At 35.1% G+C, this 19,975-nt stretch overlaps 1 protein-coding gene across 1 annotated transcript in view; it reads left to right on the plus strand.

Annotated features, from left to right (window-relative positions):
* Positions 1-9,096, plus strand: part of LOC106458863 (ras-responsive element-binding protein 1-like) — a 21,431-nt gene extending 12,335 nt beyond the window's left edge. Inside the window, 3 exon segments of the mRNA XM_022385215.1 lie at positions 716-912; positions 1,169-5,227; positions 5,229-9,096. Coding sequence (XP_022240923.1) covers positions 716-912; positions 1,169-5,227; positions 5,229-5,717 — 4,745 coding nt within the window. The 3' untranslated portion in view covers positions 5,718-9,096.
* Positions 9,097-19,975: the final 10,879 nt, after the last annotated feature.

The raw sequence follows: 19,975 nt of genomic DNA on the forward strand, positions 1-19,975 counted from the left end.
ATTGTTTTGATAGTTTTAACATAGCCTAACTTACATAAAACACAGTTCTTTATTGTTTTGATAGTTTTAACATAGCCTAACTTACATAAAACACAGTTCTTTATTGTTTTGATAGTTTTAACATAGCCTAAATTACATAAAACACAGTTCTTTATTTCGCATCTAAAAATATCTTCATTAGAGAAATCTCTTTCTTTAGGTTTATTCAATAATCTACGAATTTTTGGGTTGTCTTCTTGATAAAATAATTCTATCTACTATTTGTTTTGCTTGTGCATTAACAAATGAAATACTAATATGTATATTTGGACAATAAGTACCAACAATAGGTACAGTATTCCTTTTATATTCATTACTTTTTATGTTTAAATGCTTTTTATTAAAAAGTTATTTTTATCATTTTCAAAACCAAAACTTAGCACCAACACTATGCACATATACATCACTCCTGGTGAGCCTCCTCATCCTCCTCGAAGTTATCGAGTGGATATTATTGTGTTCCTTATACTGTTTTACTTTAATAAGAATGCTTTCTTGTGTTTGTTTCTCTATCTATCTATATATGTATATATATATATATATATCAACTTTTTTGAAAATATTATATGTCCGCGTACCAATTGTTATGGGAAAAAAAGAGAGTGAAAGATTTGGGACAAAAATTTGTGGCGCACCTAAATGCCATTATAATCAGTTTTTTTATCTTTTGAAACAGAAGCAATTGACGAAGTTAAGCCAGTGGATGACAATGAAGAAAATAGATTGATCGATAAGAAAAGGACAATCACTAAGAAAAACACTGAAGCTACTGAAGATGTTCTGACGGAAGAATCGGATCAGAATTTCTCAACAGTGGATAAGGGAGAAAATAAAACTTTCACGATAGAAGATCTAGAAAGGAGTAACGAAAAGGTAGTTATAATTATTTGTTTGTTGCAATTAACTCGCTGTAATTATTTGATATAATTTATAGTTATCGTGCTCTTAACGTTTGAATGTTTGAGACTTTGGTTCGTTAACTGTGAGCAATTTTAATATAAATACAAGTTAATATTTTGATTACTGATGATAATTAGGTCCTTTTAATTTTCCCTTTGTATGGAACACATTCTAATATCATGTTTTACTCCATTCAACAGTATTTATCTAAATGTTCTTCCCGTTGCAGACTTCAATCGAAGTTTCGTCGACACAAGTAGGTCCATACTCGTGTCCACTGTGTGGGAAGCTGCTGAACTCAGCCCATTCCTTTACCGTACATATCCGTCAGCACAATCCTAACGATCAGAGCAGAACTTGTCGTCTTTGTGGTAAAACTCTCAGTTCTACTAGTTCATTAGATCGCCACATGCTTGTTCATTCAGGGGAACGCCCTTTCAAGTGCAAGATTTGCAACATGGCGTTTACCACGAACGGAAACATGCATCGCCATATGCGGACCCACGGTGTCACGGATGAGAACCAGGAAGGCGTAAAGATCTCAAAAGAATCGAAAACTAAACCGACGTCTAAACGAAAGCTCTGTGGCGAGCCAAATTCTTACGTTTCCGATTCTGTTATAAAAAAACTAAGCGTAGGCTCGGAGACCGTGAACACGCTAAACAACAGTTCATACGGTGTTCCTGTTTTTGAAGAAGACCTCAGTAAGAAATGTGAATTTCAGAGTCATATGGACACGCAACTTAGTGATCCACTTACAAGCTCTGATTGTGGTGTTACTGCTTCACCTTCTAAACAAAGCTGTTGTATTACTCAGGAAAAAAAGAAGGAATTGGAATCGCAAAATGCTCTCGCACAACCTTGTGTCGGATTTCGGGATGTCACATTTGTTGATTTTTCTTTGGATAAATTTTCGTTGATTGCAAAGACATACTGTGAACAAAATAAACGACGTCCAAGTAGTGCCTTTCACAGTTTCCAATGTCCAAAATGTAATAAGGGTTTCCCTTGTGGAAGTGCTCTTCGACTTCATAAAATGAATCATAATGAAAGGATGACAACTTATTGTCCAAGTTGTCGATGTGACTTCGAGTCTCCACTTTCCCTACAGTCACACCAGCTAAAACATAAAGCTATTGAACGTTGCTTCGAAGAAGCGCATGCAAACAAAGATGCCATAGAACCACTGAATTCTGAGTCAAGTCATTTGGGACCTAAGAAACAAGATTTTCTTGCTCTGCTAGAATTGCAAACCAAGGGGTCTGAGGTAGCATTGAAGCCAGCAAATCGTGAGACTCGAGAAGGAACTTTTGAAAACCCATCCTATTTCATTTATGGAAAACCTAAAGAAGAAGTTAGAAAGGGGTTAGCCACTGAACCAACTGGAGACTTTGCTGATATCCAGTCGATTTTGTCAGTTACATCTAAATCTCCGCTGTTGTCCAGTGTTCGATCTTCACCTGTAGCTGCTTCACCAGCTTCCCCACCTCAGCCTACCACTAGTGTTTCACCAGAGTCTCCTCTAGTAGCTGATACAGCTGCAGTCAGTCCTCCTTCTCCATCTAAGACCGAACAGTCTGACACTAAAAACAAGACAAGCAATGACCATAACTCAGAAACTTCAGGTCAACTTAATGAAATTGGAGAATTTCCGTGCGATTATTGTAGCTTTGCCTTTAAAAGTGCAAGTGCTCTCAAAAGACACAAAAGGTGCCACTCCCAGGGATGTACAACTTACTCCTGCTCTTTGTGCTCCTACACTAGCTTAGACAAGAGCACACTGATCCGTCACTTACGAACTCATAATGGGGAGAGGCCTTTTCAATGTGGAATATGCAAATATGCCTTTACTACAAAAGCTAACTGTGAACGCCATGTCAGAAAACGTCATAAGAAAGTAAACAAAATAGAAATTCGAAGTGCTATGCAATATAACCCGAACATGGCCGAACTAAAGTCACCCAAGGAGATTAATACTAAAGTTAGCGTGTGTAAGTATTGTAATGTGGACTTTAAGTTTAATCGTGTACTTCGACATCATCTAAGATCACTACAGAATAGCTGTAGTCGAAAGCCATTCTGTTGCAATATCTGCCATTTAGGGTTTTCTACGAAAAACAACTGTATCAGGCACGTCATGAAGCAACATCCCGATATGAGAGAGAAACTCAGCGAGGTGGTGTCTGCAAATGTAACAAGTGATATATCTGACCAAGAGTCCCTTATTCTGTCAGATGAAAGTCCACAGAAAGATGATCGCAGCAAGTCATCATTTGGTTCTCAGTCTGAAATTTTGACAGATACAAACCAGCCTTTGAATTTGGCCTTACAATTAGAGCATACTTCTAGAACATCAAGTAGAACAGGCAGTGTAGATCTCAGCAGCATTGATGATATTGTATCGGCCGCCAATAGTCTTGTCATTTTGTCAACTATGCCTCCTCCACAAGAGGAACCTCTGAATCTTGCTGTGCATGCTCTGGACCTGAGCCTGAAAACAAGCCAGAAATCCGAATTATTTGAAAGTGCGAAACCAGCTAGTATTTTCAGCATGCCTGGTTATTCCCCGACCTCTTTCTCCTCTAATTCTCAACAATTCCACGTCTCACCATCACTTTTTCCAGGATCTAAACTTAGTACAACGAACAACTTTCATGGCCAACCTAGAATTTCTGGTTCTCCTTATATGAATATTTCCTTTTCGACAAACATTTCACCAAGACCCAAAACTCGGAATCAAAACGATGATGTTTACATGAACTTTAAAATGGTAAATGACAAGTTGGCTCCACGTAACCAAAGATCGTTTATTTGTCCCTACTGCTCAGCTGGTTTTACTTTGAAATCAAACATGGAACGACACATTAAAAGAAAACATCCCGAATATGCTCGACCCACAAGAAGCAGAAATTTCATTCCCAATTTAACCCCTTCTGTGCAAAAACCTAGTGCCCCAGCTCTTTCGAGTAAAACTAGAGCTGCGCTCAGAGACCTTGTTCTTGGAAATAAAACCCAAGAAAACGACCAAACCGAAGATCCAATAAGCGCTAACGAAAACAAATCAGTAGAGTTAGATTATCAACAACAAGGGCTGAATTTAACTGTAGCTGAAGAATCTGAACGTTCCACTTCTTTTGAAACTGGTGATATCAACAGTGAAGGTGATAAAATACGTGGCAATAACTCAAGCTTAAGTAGCAGTGAGAGTAACAAAAAAATTACTAGTGATTCAGAAAGTACTGCAGACTTAGCCAGTGTTTCTTCAGTTATTGACACCGCCAATTCTCAGGCGTTTCGTCAGTACCTGATGGATGCCAAAAAAGATGATAGAAAACCTAGCAGTAGTTCTGAGATTACTGAAAAAGAACAACCTGAAATCACAGAACGTAAAATCCCGGCCGAAGACAGCACACAGTCTGTTAATAACGCTCTTTCAAAAAAGAAGAGTTATTATAATGATTCTCCAAATAGCGTTTCCTGCCCATTTTGCTCTCGAAAATTTCCATGGACAAGTTCTCTGCGCAGACATATTTTAACTCACACTGGCCAAAAACCTTTCAAGTGCCCTCGATGTCCAATTTGGTTCACCACAAAGTCGAATTGTGAGAGACACTTGCTTCGTAAACACGGTCGTAACAGTGAGATTCATTCACGGAGTGTTCCAGAAAGGCCATTCAAGTGCAATATCTGTCCAAGTAGCACGTTCTCAACTCCAGGAAATCTTAGAAAACATTACTACTTAAAACATTGGACCAAAAAAGGAGGAATTCTTGGACCTCGCTATTCAGATTCTGAACTTAATAACCATGAGCATTACGAAGACCACTCTAATGCCTTAGAAGTGTGTGAGAATGAGCAAAAAGATTCATTTAACCAGAGTGCTCTGGATACAGAAGGTGATTGTTCCGGTTCAGACTCAAAACAGCATAAACACATGAACGATATGCATTGTCAATGTTGTGATAGAACCTTTCTTTCACGTAAAGACCTTGATGCCCATACAGGACAACATTTGGATCTACCTTATAAATGTCACCTATGTGACAATTCTTATGGCAAGAGACAAGAATGCCTTGACCACTTGCAGCTAATCCATAACTCCGAATACCAGCTGTTAATAAATAAGGGAGCATTAGACCAACAAGGCTTGGAGAAAGAGGCCATGTTACCTTCGCCGGTAGATATGAACATTATCAATAATAACAACGAGGAAGAAGAAAACGATTCCAGAAGTAAACAGTTGGGTTATATTCAACGAAAAGTTATTTGTGCTTTCTGTTTACGTCGTTTTTTGGTCGACAGAAGACCTCAGACGTCACATGAGGACACACTCTGGTGAGAGACCTTTCGCTTGTGACATTTGTCATCGCAAGTTTTCTCTAAAGCATAGTATGACACGTCATCGTCGCAAACATCAAGGACATGCGACTTTGGCTTTTCAGGATAGTACAGACGAAGATTGCCCACCAATGAAATTTACCCTTCGATCAAAATCAAAATCTCGGAAAAAACCAAGTCAAAACTCGTTACTGTATTTGTTACCTCGTTCAAAAGGTTTGGCTCATTCCTCCTCGGAGTGGACAACCACGGGCAGCACATCAGCTGCGAAAGAAGAATTATCATTTACAAACAAAACTTCTCAAGAGATCACCGAAGGAGCAGAGGACGAGAACGCTTTGATCCAGGATCTACTTGGAATTCAAGATTCGACAATCATTGACCAGATGCTTGATTCTGCTGATTCTGCTGCTAAACTCCTTGGAGTTCAAAAGCTATGACAGTTCGTAACCTTCACCGTCTGTCTTACTGTTGGTAGAAAGCACGTTTAATAGAATTTTAAATGTCAACGTCATATTGTGAATTCATTTTCAAGTGACTTTTCAACGGCTTTTGGAAGAGTCCTAACTAACATGCAGAAATAGGCTATGCATTGATTTATTACTTGTATTTGAAAACGAAATTCTGTGTTTTTTTGTTTTTAAAGCAACTAGTGGATTGCTTCTCGATAAGCTTTGTAAAAAGTTCCTTAAATCTTGTAATCCTTCCTTCCTTTGTTTCTCAGGAAAGATCACGATCCAGTCACAAAGTTATGGAGTTTTGAGTTTATCATTTCATTTTTATAATTATGTTCATTTTCATATATTTATGTGAAGTTCTCATTTCAGATAATATTACTGGTATAGTGGTTGAATGGGGCCAGTTGTTTATTGATCAATATTTAATGTTGATGTTGTTATAATGTTTAGATTTGTGATAGCAGTAAGGTTTTTGATTCAACTTGTTATTGTATTTTTGAAATTAACTAGTAACAGTTAGATTATATCGTTGTAAAGTGGACCAGTAGAATATAACTGGGTAAACACATGTAATTCTACTGACAATAATGATTGCAGAATGAGCAATTGAAAATGAATAGTGCGATTAGTAACAATGAAGAGAAATAATGATAAAAATAGAATACATTAACATGATATTGTTAGAAATATTGTCTTTAATTTCACATTTGATCTATTGTAAAATAATCATTTGAAGCCTTTTACTTACCGCCTTTTTATACATGTTTTAAAGACGTGGCACGTTATGAGAAAAGTCGTTTTCCATATGTTAGGATTATATGTTACTACAAGTTTCTTTGTAAAATCAAATAAATAACTGTCTCATTTTCTTTCAAAATACCCAAAGTTGTTCACAAATAACCAGAGGTTAAAGTTCTTATTATTATTCCTGCAGGTTTACAACAATTAAGTCGCCTTATCTTTCTTAAAATAGCGCATGGAAACAGAATTATCTTTAATGTTATATTACTTAAGAATTGTTCTGATTTGTCATGAAGGATCATAATGTTTATGTAAATTTTGTTCATGTTGATGAAGCTAAGTGCTCAGCACCTAGTTATCAGAATTTTCTGTGATAAGTAAAAAAGAAAAACTTGATGTAAAATTATTAAACTGATACATACGAATTTTCGTAACTTACAGAAATTTTGTGTAAAATGCCTTATATTATTTAGCCCAGCATTTATTATCAAAGTTCAAAAAATATTTTTAAAGTTTATCTGACTTATGACTAATAATATACCATAATTACATGGTAATAATCATCTCGTTTATTACAAAAAATAGATGATTTGTTTTTACTTATTTCGAAAGTGCTTATAGATGCCGTCCACAAAATGCATGCTGTCTTTCACTACTGTTTACTATTAATAATCCTTTATTTCCTGTGGTTAGTTTCTTGTTTATAGGCAAAACTATGCAATGATATCATATATATCTGTATATGTAATCTCTCTAGCAAACACACACTTCTCTTTTGCTTGAATATGAGCGAAAAACTGGAAATTTGCGTCCAAGATTTGCTCCAGCGTATTACATATATAACGTCCACTATTACTCGACTTTGCATAGCTTTCTTGTGCATATGTATACGTTTGAATAGCAGGTGGTCTTTTAAGTCATGAACTTTATAAAGTTACTTTAATAGGCAAATGTACGTTGGAATTGTTTAGAATTTTAGAGAAGGTATTTATTATATGAAGGGATTACTGTTATGAAAGACTTATCGTACAGTTATTCTTGGTATTGAAGCACCAAATCATAACCAACGTGTCCATTGGGACTGTGGTTTTCACATTTCATAAATGTTCTTAGACTTAGTTTGCACTTAAAAAAATACTGGTGTAGAATAATGTTTCAAATCTTTAGATAATTGTGTGATCAGTTATTTCACTTTTCAGATACTTATGCGCTGGACGTCATTACAAATTTGTCTGGTTATCCAATGAACTTGTTAATCATGTTAGTAAAATACAAAACTTTTAATAGAACTGTATTCTTTAAACCGTATATCTATAAACATATTGCTATTTTTTCTTTATTTTAAATAAGCTGTTTTTAACAATTAACTCTGGATAGCTGAATAAGGTTTGAATTTTTGAATTTGCTGAGCCTCATTTTTATAAATAGTTTAGGATTTCAATGTACCTAACAGAAGTAATTGATACTTAGCGAAACTGCTTTTATTGAATAATCTGCCTAGAAGGAGAGTGACATAACAGTTATACGACATCGTTACAAGTATTAGAAGCATGATTCAATCTAGAAACCTAGTAGTTCCAGTATTCTATCTGCAGCCTTATGCTCGAGTCCGTTACTTACCGTCCACATCCCGTGCGTTGTACATACACAAAGTATATTTCGGCTGGAAGTATGATGAAGTATAAGTTAACTTATTAAAGTAAAACAAGTATAAAAAACACTTTTTAAGCAGATTGAATAGAGAATGGTATTTAGAAATATTGTAATGTTCCTTTAAAAATATAAAGTTTTTGTCCCATTTTGGACAAAATAAAAATAGGGAGATTTAAATATTACTTATATAGTTTTTTCTGCATTTTTTCCGAGATAAACTGACCAAATACGAGTAGAATCAAGATAGTCCTTTCCAGGTTAGGCAGTCGAGTGAGTAATGTTGGAAGAGACGTCTGTCCTTTCACAACTATTAAAATGGAGAAAAACGCTTCCAATTGTAAAAGGAAAATAGTGTAGTAATTTTTCTTCCAGTGTAGCTGAGTTGAAAATTATTTTTTTCTATTGTTTTTAAAAAAGAACCAACCGTAATCGCTGCAGCGTCACTAATTTTAACTCATTAAGCCTAATTCGTAGAAGATGTTTTTGATTTCATTCCAGAGGAAATGTGATTTTATAAGCAATATTCACAGACCAATTTTGTCAATGAAAAATATTAGTTTTATGATGCAAGAAAGAGCGAATAAAGTTACAGGTGAATTTAAAAAAAACAACACCTTAAGTGAAATATTACTAGAAATACGTCATAATCAAATATATATGTTCATTTTATTGTGCTGTAACGAAAACTATCATCATCTTATTTATCTATTAATAGGAGGAGCTAGTCAAATAGCTATTACATTTTCAGAGTATACGAGTGCTTTAATAAATAAATATAGTTAAGCAATACGCATGATAAAATGTCCATCCTTCTAGACGTTTAATATGTGATTACAGTTTTTGTTTCTAAGGTTATATACCACCACATGCCTTTGAAGCAATCATTCCATTTACCAAATAGTCGTTAGAATGTAATTGTATATTTGTGATTGAGCATGCACAGTAATAAAACTGATTTTGACCAATATGTTTTTGTGATCGTTTATTCTGTTACTCGTCTAGTTCGATATCAACCTCAAGTACATCCGAAATACAAGAGATATTAGTCTATTTGAATCACAACTCTTAGTTTGTTTTATCACTTTTGAAATGAACTTCATAGCTTGGTCGTACTTTTAGTAGTAGTAGGCCTACTTTGGAATATCTTTTAAAGGCTCCGGAACAAAAATTCCCATTTTAACCTACTACAGTGGTTTAAGCTCTCCAGTAGTACAGCGGTACGTCTGCAGACTTATAATACTAGAAACCAAGTTTTTAGACCCGTGGTTGTCACAGCACAGGTAGCCCATTAGGTAGCTTTGTGTTTAACTATAAACAAACAAATAGTCGTTTATGAGTTAATATTAGCACTTGGTGTTTGTTTATACTTGTTCAAGTTAAGCTAGTCATCTAATGGAGTACGAGATACTGATTTATATATATATACATATTAGTACACGACTAACCCATTTTAATTTTGGAAAGTCATCGGGTATTTAAAAAACACCTTTCGAATTTCTTAGGTTTGTGCTTACGGATATTTAAGCAGATCATTGGGGCCCTAAATAAGTTTTAAGTTAGTTATAAAATTGCATTATATGTCATTTAACTTATGTTACTTCTCGTTGAATAATAAATTATACTGAGTTGATAAAGATATAAATGAAACTTCCCGTAGTAAATCTGCGAGGCCGAGAAAATTGTGTCCTTTTAATTCAGATCGCCATGAAAACACTTTCATTACTCATGTTATCACGCAAAACTCAAAAGACTGTAGGAACGACCCCTATTTGTAGAAATACTGAAATGGTTTATTAAGTTAGCTTGTTTAACTGGAATCTCATGTTTAGGCCCAACTGAATATAAAGCACGTGCTTCACGCACTATTTTATGTGTAATATACTACAATTCATTTAGCAACAGGTATTCATATGTTCTCTGCAGATGTTAATTTCCTTGACATATATTAAGCTGTAGAATTTTAAATTGGTAATGGCTTTGGTTTCCGAATGGTAATTTCATCTTACCAAGATATTAAATGTAATTAACATAATAAATTACATATAGGTTCAATATAATTGAAGTCAATAAAAATATATGTATAAGGTTACTGAAAACCTTTAACTTATGTTGGTATGAAACATAACATGATGTCGCTGTCATGGTTAGTAGTCTAGAGTCCCTTAAATCTACTTATTAATTATTTTTTGCACATCGCTTTAGTCTAATCAATTACACTTTGGTGATCATATAAGCTACTAACCAAAATGATGAGTAATATGATACTTATTCTAAGTATTTATGTCTATAATTTGCCTGAGAACAGGTGTCATGTCTTTAAATTTATTAATACTTGTAAATTCCAAGGTTCAGAGACTCCAAGAAGTTCGAGCATACACATTCTTAATTTCAAACTGCTGATCAGAGGGACAGAAATACCCTCTTCGTAACCTGCTCCAGTTGTAAAGTCCTCACAGCTTAAAGTACGAGGCGTGTTCAGCAGCATATCGTGGCTTGAAACTCAGACCTTTCGATAGCCAGCTGGTCAAGTAATTGTTTGATTTGATGTGAAACACTCGCGCTATAGTTGTTGAGACAGTTAAGCCAAAATTATTTTTGTGCGAAACTAAATAAGTGTGGATAGGATGTTTTGTGACAGTATACCTTATTCATTTTGTCGTTATGTCATACCGCTATGCTGTTCTTTATTGGTATGCGTTCCGATTCATACAGCCCCGTTTTAACCACTGCTCAAGGCCTACTGAGCTATTTTGCACAAAAGTGAATGCTCAGATGTGCAGTTGATGACTCGTTAGATTAGGGCAGTCACGGTTGTCCCGGCCCGGTAAGGCCCATTACGGCGCGTTTTATGACCCAACGGACGAGCAGAATCACAACGGAACATCTACTGTGCCCATCGTTGGCAATCGAACCCCGGATTTTAGCACTGCGAGTCCACAAACTTACCACTGACCAACCGAGGGATCAACGGTTGAGAATCACTGCAGTTTACCACGTCCGGTTCCCTCGTGATAAAATGTTATTAGCGGATTTTAATCAACTTCTAATCTTTCATCTTGTTTGGCTCATTAAATTTATGTTATGAGCTACCATCAATAACAACCCGTGTTACTAGACCAGAAACAAATTATTTATTTTCTCGTATCATCAAGTTGTATGTGTCTGTAAAAAACAATGGGAACCTTGAATACTTTTAGCTTTGTATATTGAATATTTTAACAGTCATTATGCTTCAAATAAATAGCGTATTTAATTATCATGTTTTGTTGTTTCTTTGAATATAGATTCTTTAGTATAAAACCTGTACATTTCTAAAGAATTTTAAAGAGAAGTTGTCAGTCTTATTTAATCATTTCATAAACGCTTTGCAATTGCATTAATAATGACGATGATCAGTCAATGGAGAAAAATTTATAAATGCAATCCTTTTAATTATATAATATGCAATAAGAACTTGATTTGTTTGTTTATAGTTAAGCACAAAGCAACACAATGGACTATTTGTGCTCTGCCCACTACGGGTATCGAAACCCAAATTATAGCGTTATAAGTCAGCAGACATGCCACTGAGGGGCAGGAATTTGATTATAATAACGTAAATTATAGACCTTCGATGACTCGGCGATAAGGCAGAGGGCTAATAACGCCAGAATACAGAGTTCAATCTCCGCTAAGACAAAAATATAAAAAATACCATTAAACCCCATAAAACTCACATAATTTTAGTGCATACTATATTATATTCATATACGTTTTGATGTAACAAAATGTTAGAGAGCAAAAATAATTTATTTAGTACTTAAAAAATAAAATATACGATTTAGAACTTATTCATGTAATAAAAAATATTGAGTATTGGTTGTTGTTGGTAAGTTGCGCATAGTCGTTCCTAAGTTTGGCCAGCTGATATGGCTTAGTGGTAAGTCTGAGGACTTATGGCCTAAAAATAGCCCACTATGTTGCTTTATGCTTACCAGTAAACAAACAAACCCTAAGTTTAACTGAAAGACTAAAGGAAAGGGTGCTACTGAATGGCACCCAACATAATCTTCAGAATAATCTTGTCTCATCTAATAATGGATTTCATGTTATAGCACATCCATAGGCCCCCAAGACACGGAGCGCATTTTTGGGAGGGCTAATTATTAGGCCACACCGGCCCGAATAAAACATGAACAAACAAATTTTGAAGTCGAACCGGACATGTAAATGAATAACGAAACCAAACTAACAAAAAATAACTAAAGGCCACAGTAATCACTTTAATATATATTTAACTAAAAAAAAAACAAGTGTGCTTGGAAGACAAAATGATTCAATTGAATAAATGACAAAAATAAAACATGGAAAAATATATCTAAATAAACAGATGATGAAGATATGTGGCTCAACGATAAGATTGAAGGCTCAGACTTACTGCTGAATCACTGGAGGCCTAAATAATAAATTAAACAGACTAATGGAAATCCCTGATTGTACCGAGTTAGAAATAATGCCCAAACGATTGAAACTCATAAAAACTCAATGACAAATAAACCAGCGAGTAGCTACTATTGTACTATAGTTGGGCGGATTTTTTGGACTATTTGGCACAAATATTGTGAAGTCCAGTCCATGTAATGATAAAAAACTGGTTTAATTTTATTTAAAGTTTGCTTCAGGTTACTTTCACCTGTAAGCCTAACTTCACAAACAAACTTACTTGTTAAACTTCCTCTCGCTAATCGATTATAATAACATGCTAACTAACTTTAGCTTGTTAACTGAATAACTGATTGGCACAGAACTGATTCACTTATTGACTCATTAATACATAAAATACTTCACTGATACACTGATGTTCATATTGTACTACTGTTTCTACACATTGCCTGAAACTTCTAGGTTCTAGTCCTCAATTTTCCTGACCTTTCTAGATATTTCGTCATGTACCTCGAGCAAACAAATATCTAAATTAAAATATTAAAAACATAGGATACAGCACTACCCCGTCCTGCATTGTGAAGTCCTTTGAACAATCCTTATACAAAAATAAAACATACATTAAAATGCCCATTCCATTCACAAATTCGTTTTGGCACTTTTCATTTCCAAGGATTATGATATGCGGACACAATGGCTTCTTGTCCTTTATTGTCACTTACTATCTTGTAACTGGAAGAGTTCTTCCTGGATAGATGGTCAAGCAGATCCATAACTCTATCCTTAGTGATTTTATAGAAGGAATCTCGACAAGGTTTCTGGGTGCTTCAGTGGGTCGACTTTCCACTGACAAATTCTTCTCAGAGGGTTGCCATCCTCTCACCAACATGCTTCCAAAGAAGATCATAGTAGATTCTGTAGTCCAGGAAGCTCATACAGTAACAGGTAACACAACAGTAGTGGTAAATGATGTAGACCAAATAGGTTCTTCTATTCCACATTTTGTAGTAAATGGTGTTTTAAGTTGGAATTATCGAGCATATGCAGAGATATGTGGCTGGTTTAATCTTTTCATTATCTAATTTATTTTCCAAATACTTTATTCTGTCATCGATGTTTTGTGATACCACAATGATCCCTTTCTGTATTTCTTCGATTTTGGCATTACAGTTTTTTGTATTTCTTCAGTTTTGCTGTAGTTTAATCAAAGTTCTATTTTACTTTTTCTAAAATCCTCCCACTTCTGACAGAAGTTGTTTGCACGTGTTCTTTCATTGAGCGGTTTTTTTTGTGGCTTATTTGGTAAAAAATAATGCGAAATCCAGTCCAGGTAGCAATAACAAATTAGTTTATTTCTTTCATAACTTTTGCTATATCTGCTATCACTTGTATTTGTAGGCCTAAGTGCACAAATAGTGTTTTAACAGAAATTCCGAAACTAATGGTAATTTCATCTGACTCACAAACAAACTTGCGTAATGTCCTCACTAATCATTGACATAACTGAAAAGGTGAGATAAATCTCACTCTTAACGCTGAAGTGTGATAAACTTTTCTGACACTGAACTAATAAACTCACTGAATACTCATCAACTTCACTAATTGATTATTCGAATTTATAAACAATGTACTTTCATCTCTAGATATTTGACAAAGCTTCTCGATTACTACATCATCACTATTAGCAGCTCTCTCTGGCAAACAGCTAAAGTATAACGTTGAAAATATAGGTTACAACAATACAGTGAATACTTCACTGATTCACTAATATTTATATGTCACCCTTGTCACTGTTCGAATTCAAAAATTAAATGAGGGAGAAAACCATATAATTTTAGCAATAGCTAAAAACTAACTCAAAACAATACACTTCGTACTAATGTTTTTTAGTCAATGAAACTACACGAAATAATCACAACGAAAAATGAAACAAATTAACAAAATAGAGATTAGATTTTTAAAAATAGTTTTAAAAACTAGAGCCATTTAAAAACTATGAACTCTGTTTGGATCATAATGAGCTATACATGTACGCTATAAGAGCGTAGATAATAATATCACAATGCACTTTGTGTGTAACAGGAAAAAGATAGATTGATAGATGAAAACAATGTCGAACAAGATAACTCCATTAATTCTGAGCTTGTTAAGTAAAAATTGGGAAGTTTATAGAAAGACAAGGCTCCTGGACCAGATAATATTTCCCCAAGGGTTTTGAAGGAAGTTAAAGATAGGATATGTGAGCCACTTGCTACTATTTTTTGTAAGTCCTTGAATAGTGGGTAGGTTCCATAGGATTGGAAGTTAACTAATGTCACTCCTCTTTTCAAGGGAGGAAATAAAAATTGTCCAAGTAATTAAAGACCCATTAGTCTTACATCAGTTGTGGGAAAAGTTTTGGAATGTCTCATAAAAGATGCTTTGCAAAGTCATTTAACAAAGTTTAAAATTTTATTGGATAGTCAACATGGTTTCACTAAGGAAAAATCTTGCCTTACAAATCTTTTGGCATTCTTTGAAACGGTTACTGCTTATGTAGATGAGAGTAAGGATGTAGATGTGGTGTATCTGGATTTTCAGAGAGCATTTGACAAGATGCCACATAAAAGGCTTGTAAAAACGTTATCTCTATAGGTGTGGGGATATGTTAGCTAATTGGATAGAAGAATGGCTGGATGGAAGAAAGTAGAGGGTTGTTATAAATGTAGTTCAGTCAAATTGGGTTAATGTCATGAGTGGAGTACCTCAGGATTCAGTCGTAGGACCTTTGCTCTTTTGATTCACATCAATGACATAGATGAAGGAATGGTCAATAAGTTACTTAAATTTGCAGATGATATTAAGGTCTTGGGTGTTGCTAGCTGTGAAGAAGATGCTGCTGATTTACAAAAAGATTGAGATCATTTAGTGAGTTGGGCAAATAAATAGCAGATGGATTTCAATTATAACAAATGCAAGGTAATGCATGTGGGTTATAATAATTTGAAATATAAGTATAATTTGGATGGGAATAACCTTAACAGTGCCATGAAAGAAAGAGATCTTGGTATAATGGTTAATCAGTTAAGCTATCCAAGCAGTGTGCTGTTGCTAGCAGTAGAGCAACTAAGGTTTTAGGTTGTATCTACAGAAATATTGAATACAAGTCTAAAGAGGTTATAATTTCATTGTATAGGTCACTAGTTAGGCCACATTTGGAGTATTGTGTTCAGTCTTGGGCTCCGTACCTTAGGAAGGACAATGAATTGTTGGAAAGGGTTCAGAAGATGGTTATTTGAATGTTGCCTGGGATGGAGGGGTTGTCATATGAGGAGAGATTAAGATCTCTGAAATTCTTTTCTCTTGAAAAAAAGCAGAGTTAGAGGGATTTAATTCAGGTGTTTAAGATTGTCAAGGGAATATATAGTGTTGATGTATCATGTTTTTCATACTTAACGAAGAGAATAGTAGGGGACACATATAAATGTTTGCACGGTAAGAGTCATCTTCAGCTAAAACAGTTTTATTTTTCTAACAGGGTGGTTGGCCTCTGAAATGGGTTTCCTTCGGAAGTTATGGAGGCAGTCAATTTAAGCGAGTTTCAGAGAAAGCTTGATAACTATACGAATTATAAGGGCGCAATGTGACACCTTTTGGCATCTGCTGTACAGAAGCTGGTATTCAACATTTGTTTGAGCCTTGAGGCTTAATTCTGTCTCAGAGCTGAGTTCATAGTTGCAGTGCAAAATTTTTTCTAGGTGTGATTCAATTTAATTTCCACTTGGGCTTGATAAACACTAAACATGAAAAGAACAAATAAATAACTAACATAAAATATAATATAGTTTTTAGGGACAACAAGGGACCTATTGGTCCATCTTGGCTGTCACGTCCTCTAAACTAAACTAAAACTATTAAACAAATTAACTAATAAATAAACAAATAAGTAAAAACCTTAAAGTCAAGGCACCATAATTCCTCATGGGACAACAAGGCTTCCCTTATCCAGCTGATATAACCAGATCACAAATATAACCAGAGTTTGGCACATAAAGGTGCCAAGATCACGAGGGAATGAGCTTTTGTTTCAACTGTAGCTTAACTGGTTGTTTTTTTGTGTGGCAGTCCCTATCTCATCACTAGACAGGACTAAAGGATGTATGTAAGTTTTTTACTGATGCCACAAAAGATACTGGAAAGTCAACAACGAGAAATAGTTGCTGTATCTCATATTAGTTTAAAATATCAGAGCCTTTATTGGATCTAACCATCAAGTTGCATTAGTGTCTAAAGTTATAATGGCTAGTCCAGAGAACTGTGGACTTGCCATCACATGTTATGTGACAATAATGGTACTTGAGCATGAAGTTGAAGTTTCAGTGGATACTAACACAGCCAGAATTTACTTGACTTTATCATTTATCAAACACTCCGTGTAAACCCACCACTTCGTCAGATAGAACAAAGTTCATTCTAACAAATGTTGCAAAACTAAACTTGAGTGGAGAGGTACATTTCTGACTTCATCTTGATAATGTTGCATGCCAAATGAATGTAATTGTCTCTGATCTGGGCTCAGACATTGGTATTTAAAAATGGACCTACTGCAGAAAATGTCAATCAGTTTGGCCTATTCAAAACTGAAATGTAGTTCTTCAACAAATTCATCCAATGCTGACCATATTGGGTTGGAAAGAAGTGGACGATATACAAATTTATGCTCAAAATGATGTGGTAATTCCACACTAATGTGAAGCAGTATTTTATAATGTACTACAGTGCAATGTTGCTGCCTGCTGCAGTGATAGAACCACCACAAGAAACACTTTCTCAAACTAAATATACCATTTGACTTTTGACCAAACTACACCGTACGTGCACTGACCTGAAGACGAAAGGCTGAAGACTTTCGAAACGCCGTCTTCTACACTTGTTGGCTTCTACAAAAGGTAGTTGCTGTCCATTTGAAACTTAGATTCATTATGAATACTCTGCCTAAACAACCTATCAAAGATTACATTTGACTTTTGTTGTAGCAGGTATTGTATCCATGCTAGCCTATGACTATAGACATTTAGCTATTCAGCTTCCAACTGAAATGGTCGCCAGAGCACAACCGAGCTGAATAGCTAGTGTTGCAGCTGCTGTGTCATATCTGAAGACCAATGTGAAACTTCCATAGTATCTGAAGACTGTAAGTGAGGATTGTGCAAACAAACTCAACTCTTCACATAGATGTGAACTTTATCATAAATTACCCAGGAACTTTGTTGATTTTTTTTAGGATCAGATGGTTTAGTGTGTTAGATAACAGTTATACATCATCACATAGACAAAAGTGGTTTCATGTTCAATAAAACAGCCACTGTTCAGGTTTACTTGAAGCACCAGTGAGAAAGCCAGCGCTGAAATTGAGTTGATGTTGAAGGGTGGAATATTGCATACTTTGGAGACTTAATGGTCATCTCCACTGTCCACAATTGTAAAAACAAAGGAAGGAATGCCAAAGCTCAGTGTGGAGTTCAGATGTGTTTCATGTATATGTATACGAATGGATTTTGCAGATGACAACAAAATATATGATTTGGATGGATTCTTATAGCTGAATAAATAACTACTGCTCATTTCTCTCTGTGATTAATTTTATTTTCATAATATTGTTTGTTGATACTTCTAACTGTTTAAGGTGGTACTTAATCGCTTTGACGTGCATAGAAAGCGTGACTGATAATGATGTCGGTTGCTGTGGAACTAAGCTAGATTTCGAATAGTAACATCATATGCTGCAAATACGAATTGGTTAGTTAATATTTTGGACTGGTGAACAGACATTGTACAAGGATTGTAAAATTTGGTCATTGCTTGTAAAGTAGTTAACGTAATTTCAGTTACCACAATAAAGTGTTTCTTGTAGTTTTAACCCCGACCCCACTGGGCTCGGGATCTGTCTCTATAACAACCAGACAATGATGGAAGAATTCACATTTATGTGAGGTGGTTGAACCCACTTGACCTGTGATCCTTGCCAAGGGCTGGCACAATCAGTGGTCTGATTAAGGTAGCTACATGTGCACTGTTCTTAAAGAAGTTATGTAGATTGCATATCCTCTAGTGCTTAGGACAGACATGCTTTGACATCATAATGGCGAGTGATTTTGCCATGACTGATGTAATACACAACATATATGCTACATATATATATGTATATATCCTAGAAGAGGTTTGACCGTGCATGATTGGTCATGACATTTAATCTTACATTGCTAGTTGAACTTCTGACCCTTCATCATACATGTCCTAATATAGAATGGCATGAATACATGTTTTATCCTCCAGTTGCTTGGTGTATATGACGGTTAAACGGATCCGGATCCGTTGTAGAATCAATTTGTATTCACGTGACTTGAGTTGCCTTTCCAGACGAACATCCCCCTTGAATATGTTGCTTACTGTCGCCAGGGTCACGTGGACGGCTTTTATCATTCACCTTTGTATTCGGGAATTCTTGCCTGTTACAAGATGCCGCACTTTACTTATCACAACTGGGGTATCACTTGTTGTAGGTCTCTTTCTGGATAGTCCTGGGTCACAAATTGATCCACATTTCATTGTTTTTTCATGGCATTAAGTGCAAGGGATAAATTCCCAATATGTTTGATTATTTATTTGTTGTTAAACACAATGCTACACAATGGGCTATCTATGTTGTGCGTTATAAGTCTTCAAACTTTACTTTCTTCGCTGATTTCTACAAGCCCGTTCTCTTGGCTGTGGTTTTGCTAGATAGTAGATAGGTACAGTGGGACTCTCATAATCCATTCATGCGCGTCACTAATTAGATGACGAGAATTTGGCTATCTTAAGAGAGTCATAGGGAAAGGGCTTTTAGATACCTTTCTCAAAAGTGTTGAATATTTGGTGACATCAAACTACCAACAAAACGTCACACAATGTTGAAATGTAATTATGATAAATATCTTTCTACTGCGACTTTATATAGGCTGTGGTTGTAACGGTATTTGCTGACTACACATTCAAAATAATTTTAATATAATATACTCAATTCTCAGTATTTGATAAAAAAAATATTCGTATTGAATAATATAGTACAATATCATAAACCATGAGTCTGAAGTTATGATTAACTGGCATTTGGAGTATCATTTACTGTAGAATGAAATGATCATTGATCCCAGTCTGAATTTTTAAAACTATTGATAAGACTTACGTCTAATATCTATTTGAAAGATGGCTGTTAGTGATTGGAAAATTTATATTTCAAACATATTCTATAAAATAATGATTGTAATTATACACAGGTTAGAAATACGATACTATATGTTGTAACCTTTCAATCATGTGCTTTAAAAGCATGTGTATGGTTATAGTTCTACTTCTCTCGATACCCCCCCCCCCGAGACTCAATGATAAGCTTGAAGGTTTAT

Source organism: Limulus polyphemus, unplaced genomic scaffold, assembly GCF_000517525.1.
Source record: "Limulus polyphemus unplaced genomic scaffold, Limulus_polyphemus-2.1.2 Scaffold525, whole genome shotgun sequence".
In the NCBI taxonomy this organism is placed as follows: Eukaryota; Metazoa; Arthropoda; class Merostomata; order Xiphosura; family Limulidae; genus Limulus; species Limulus polyphemus.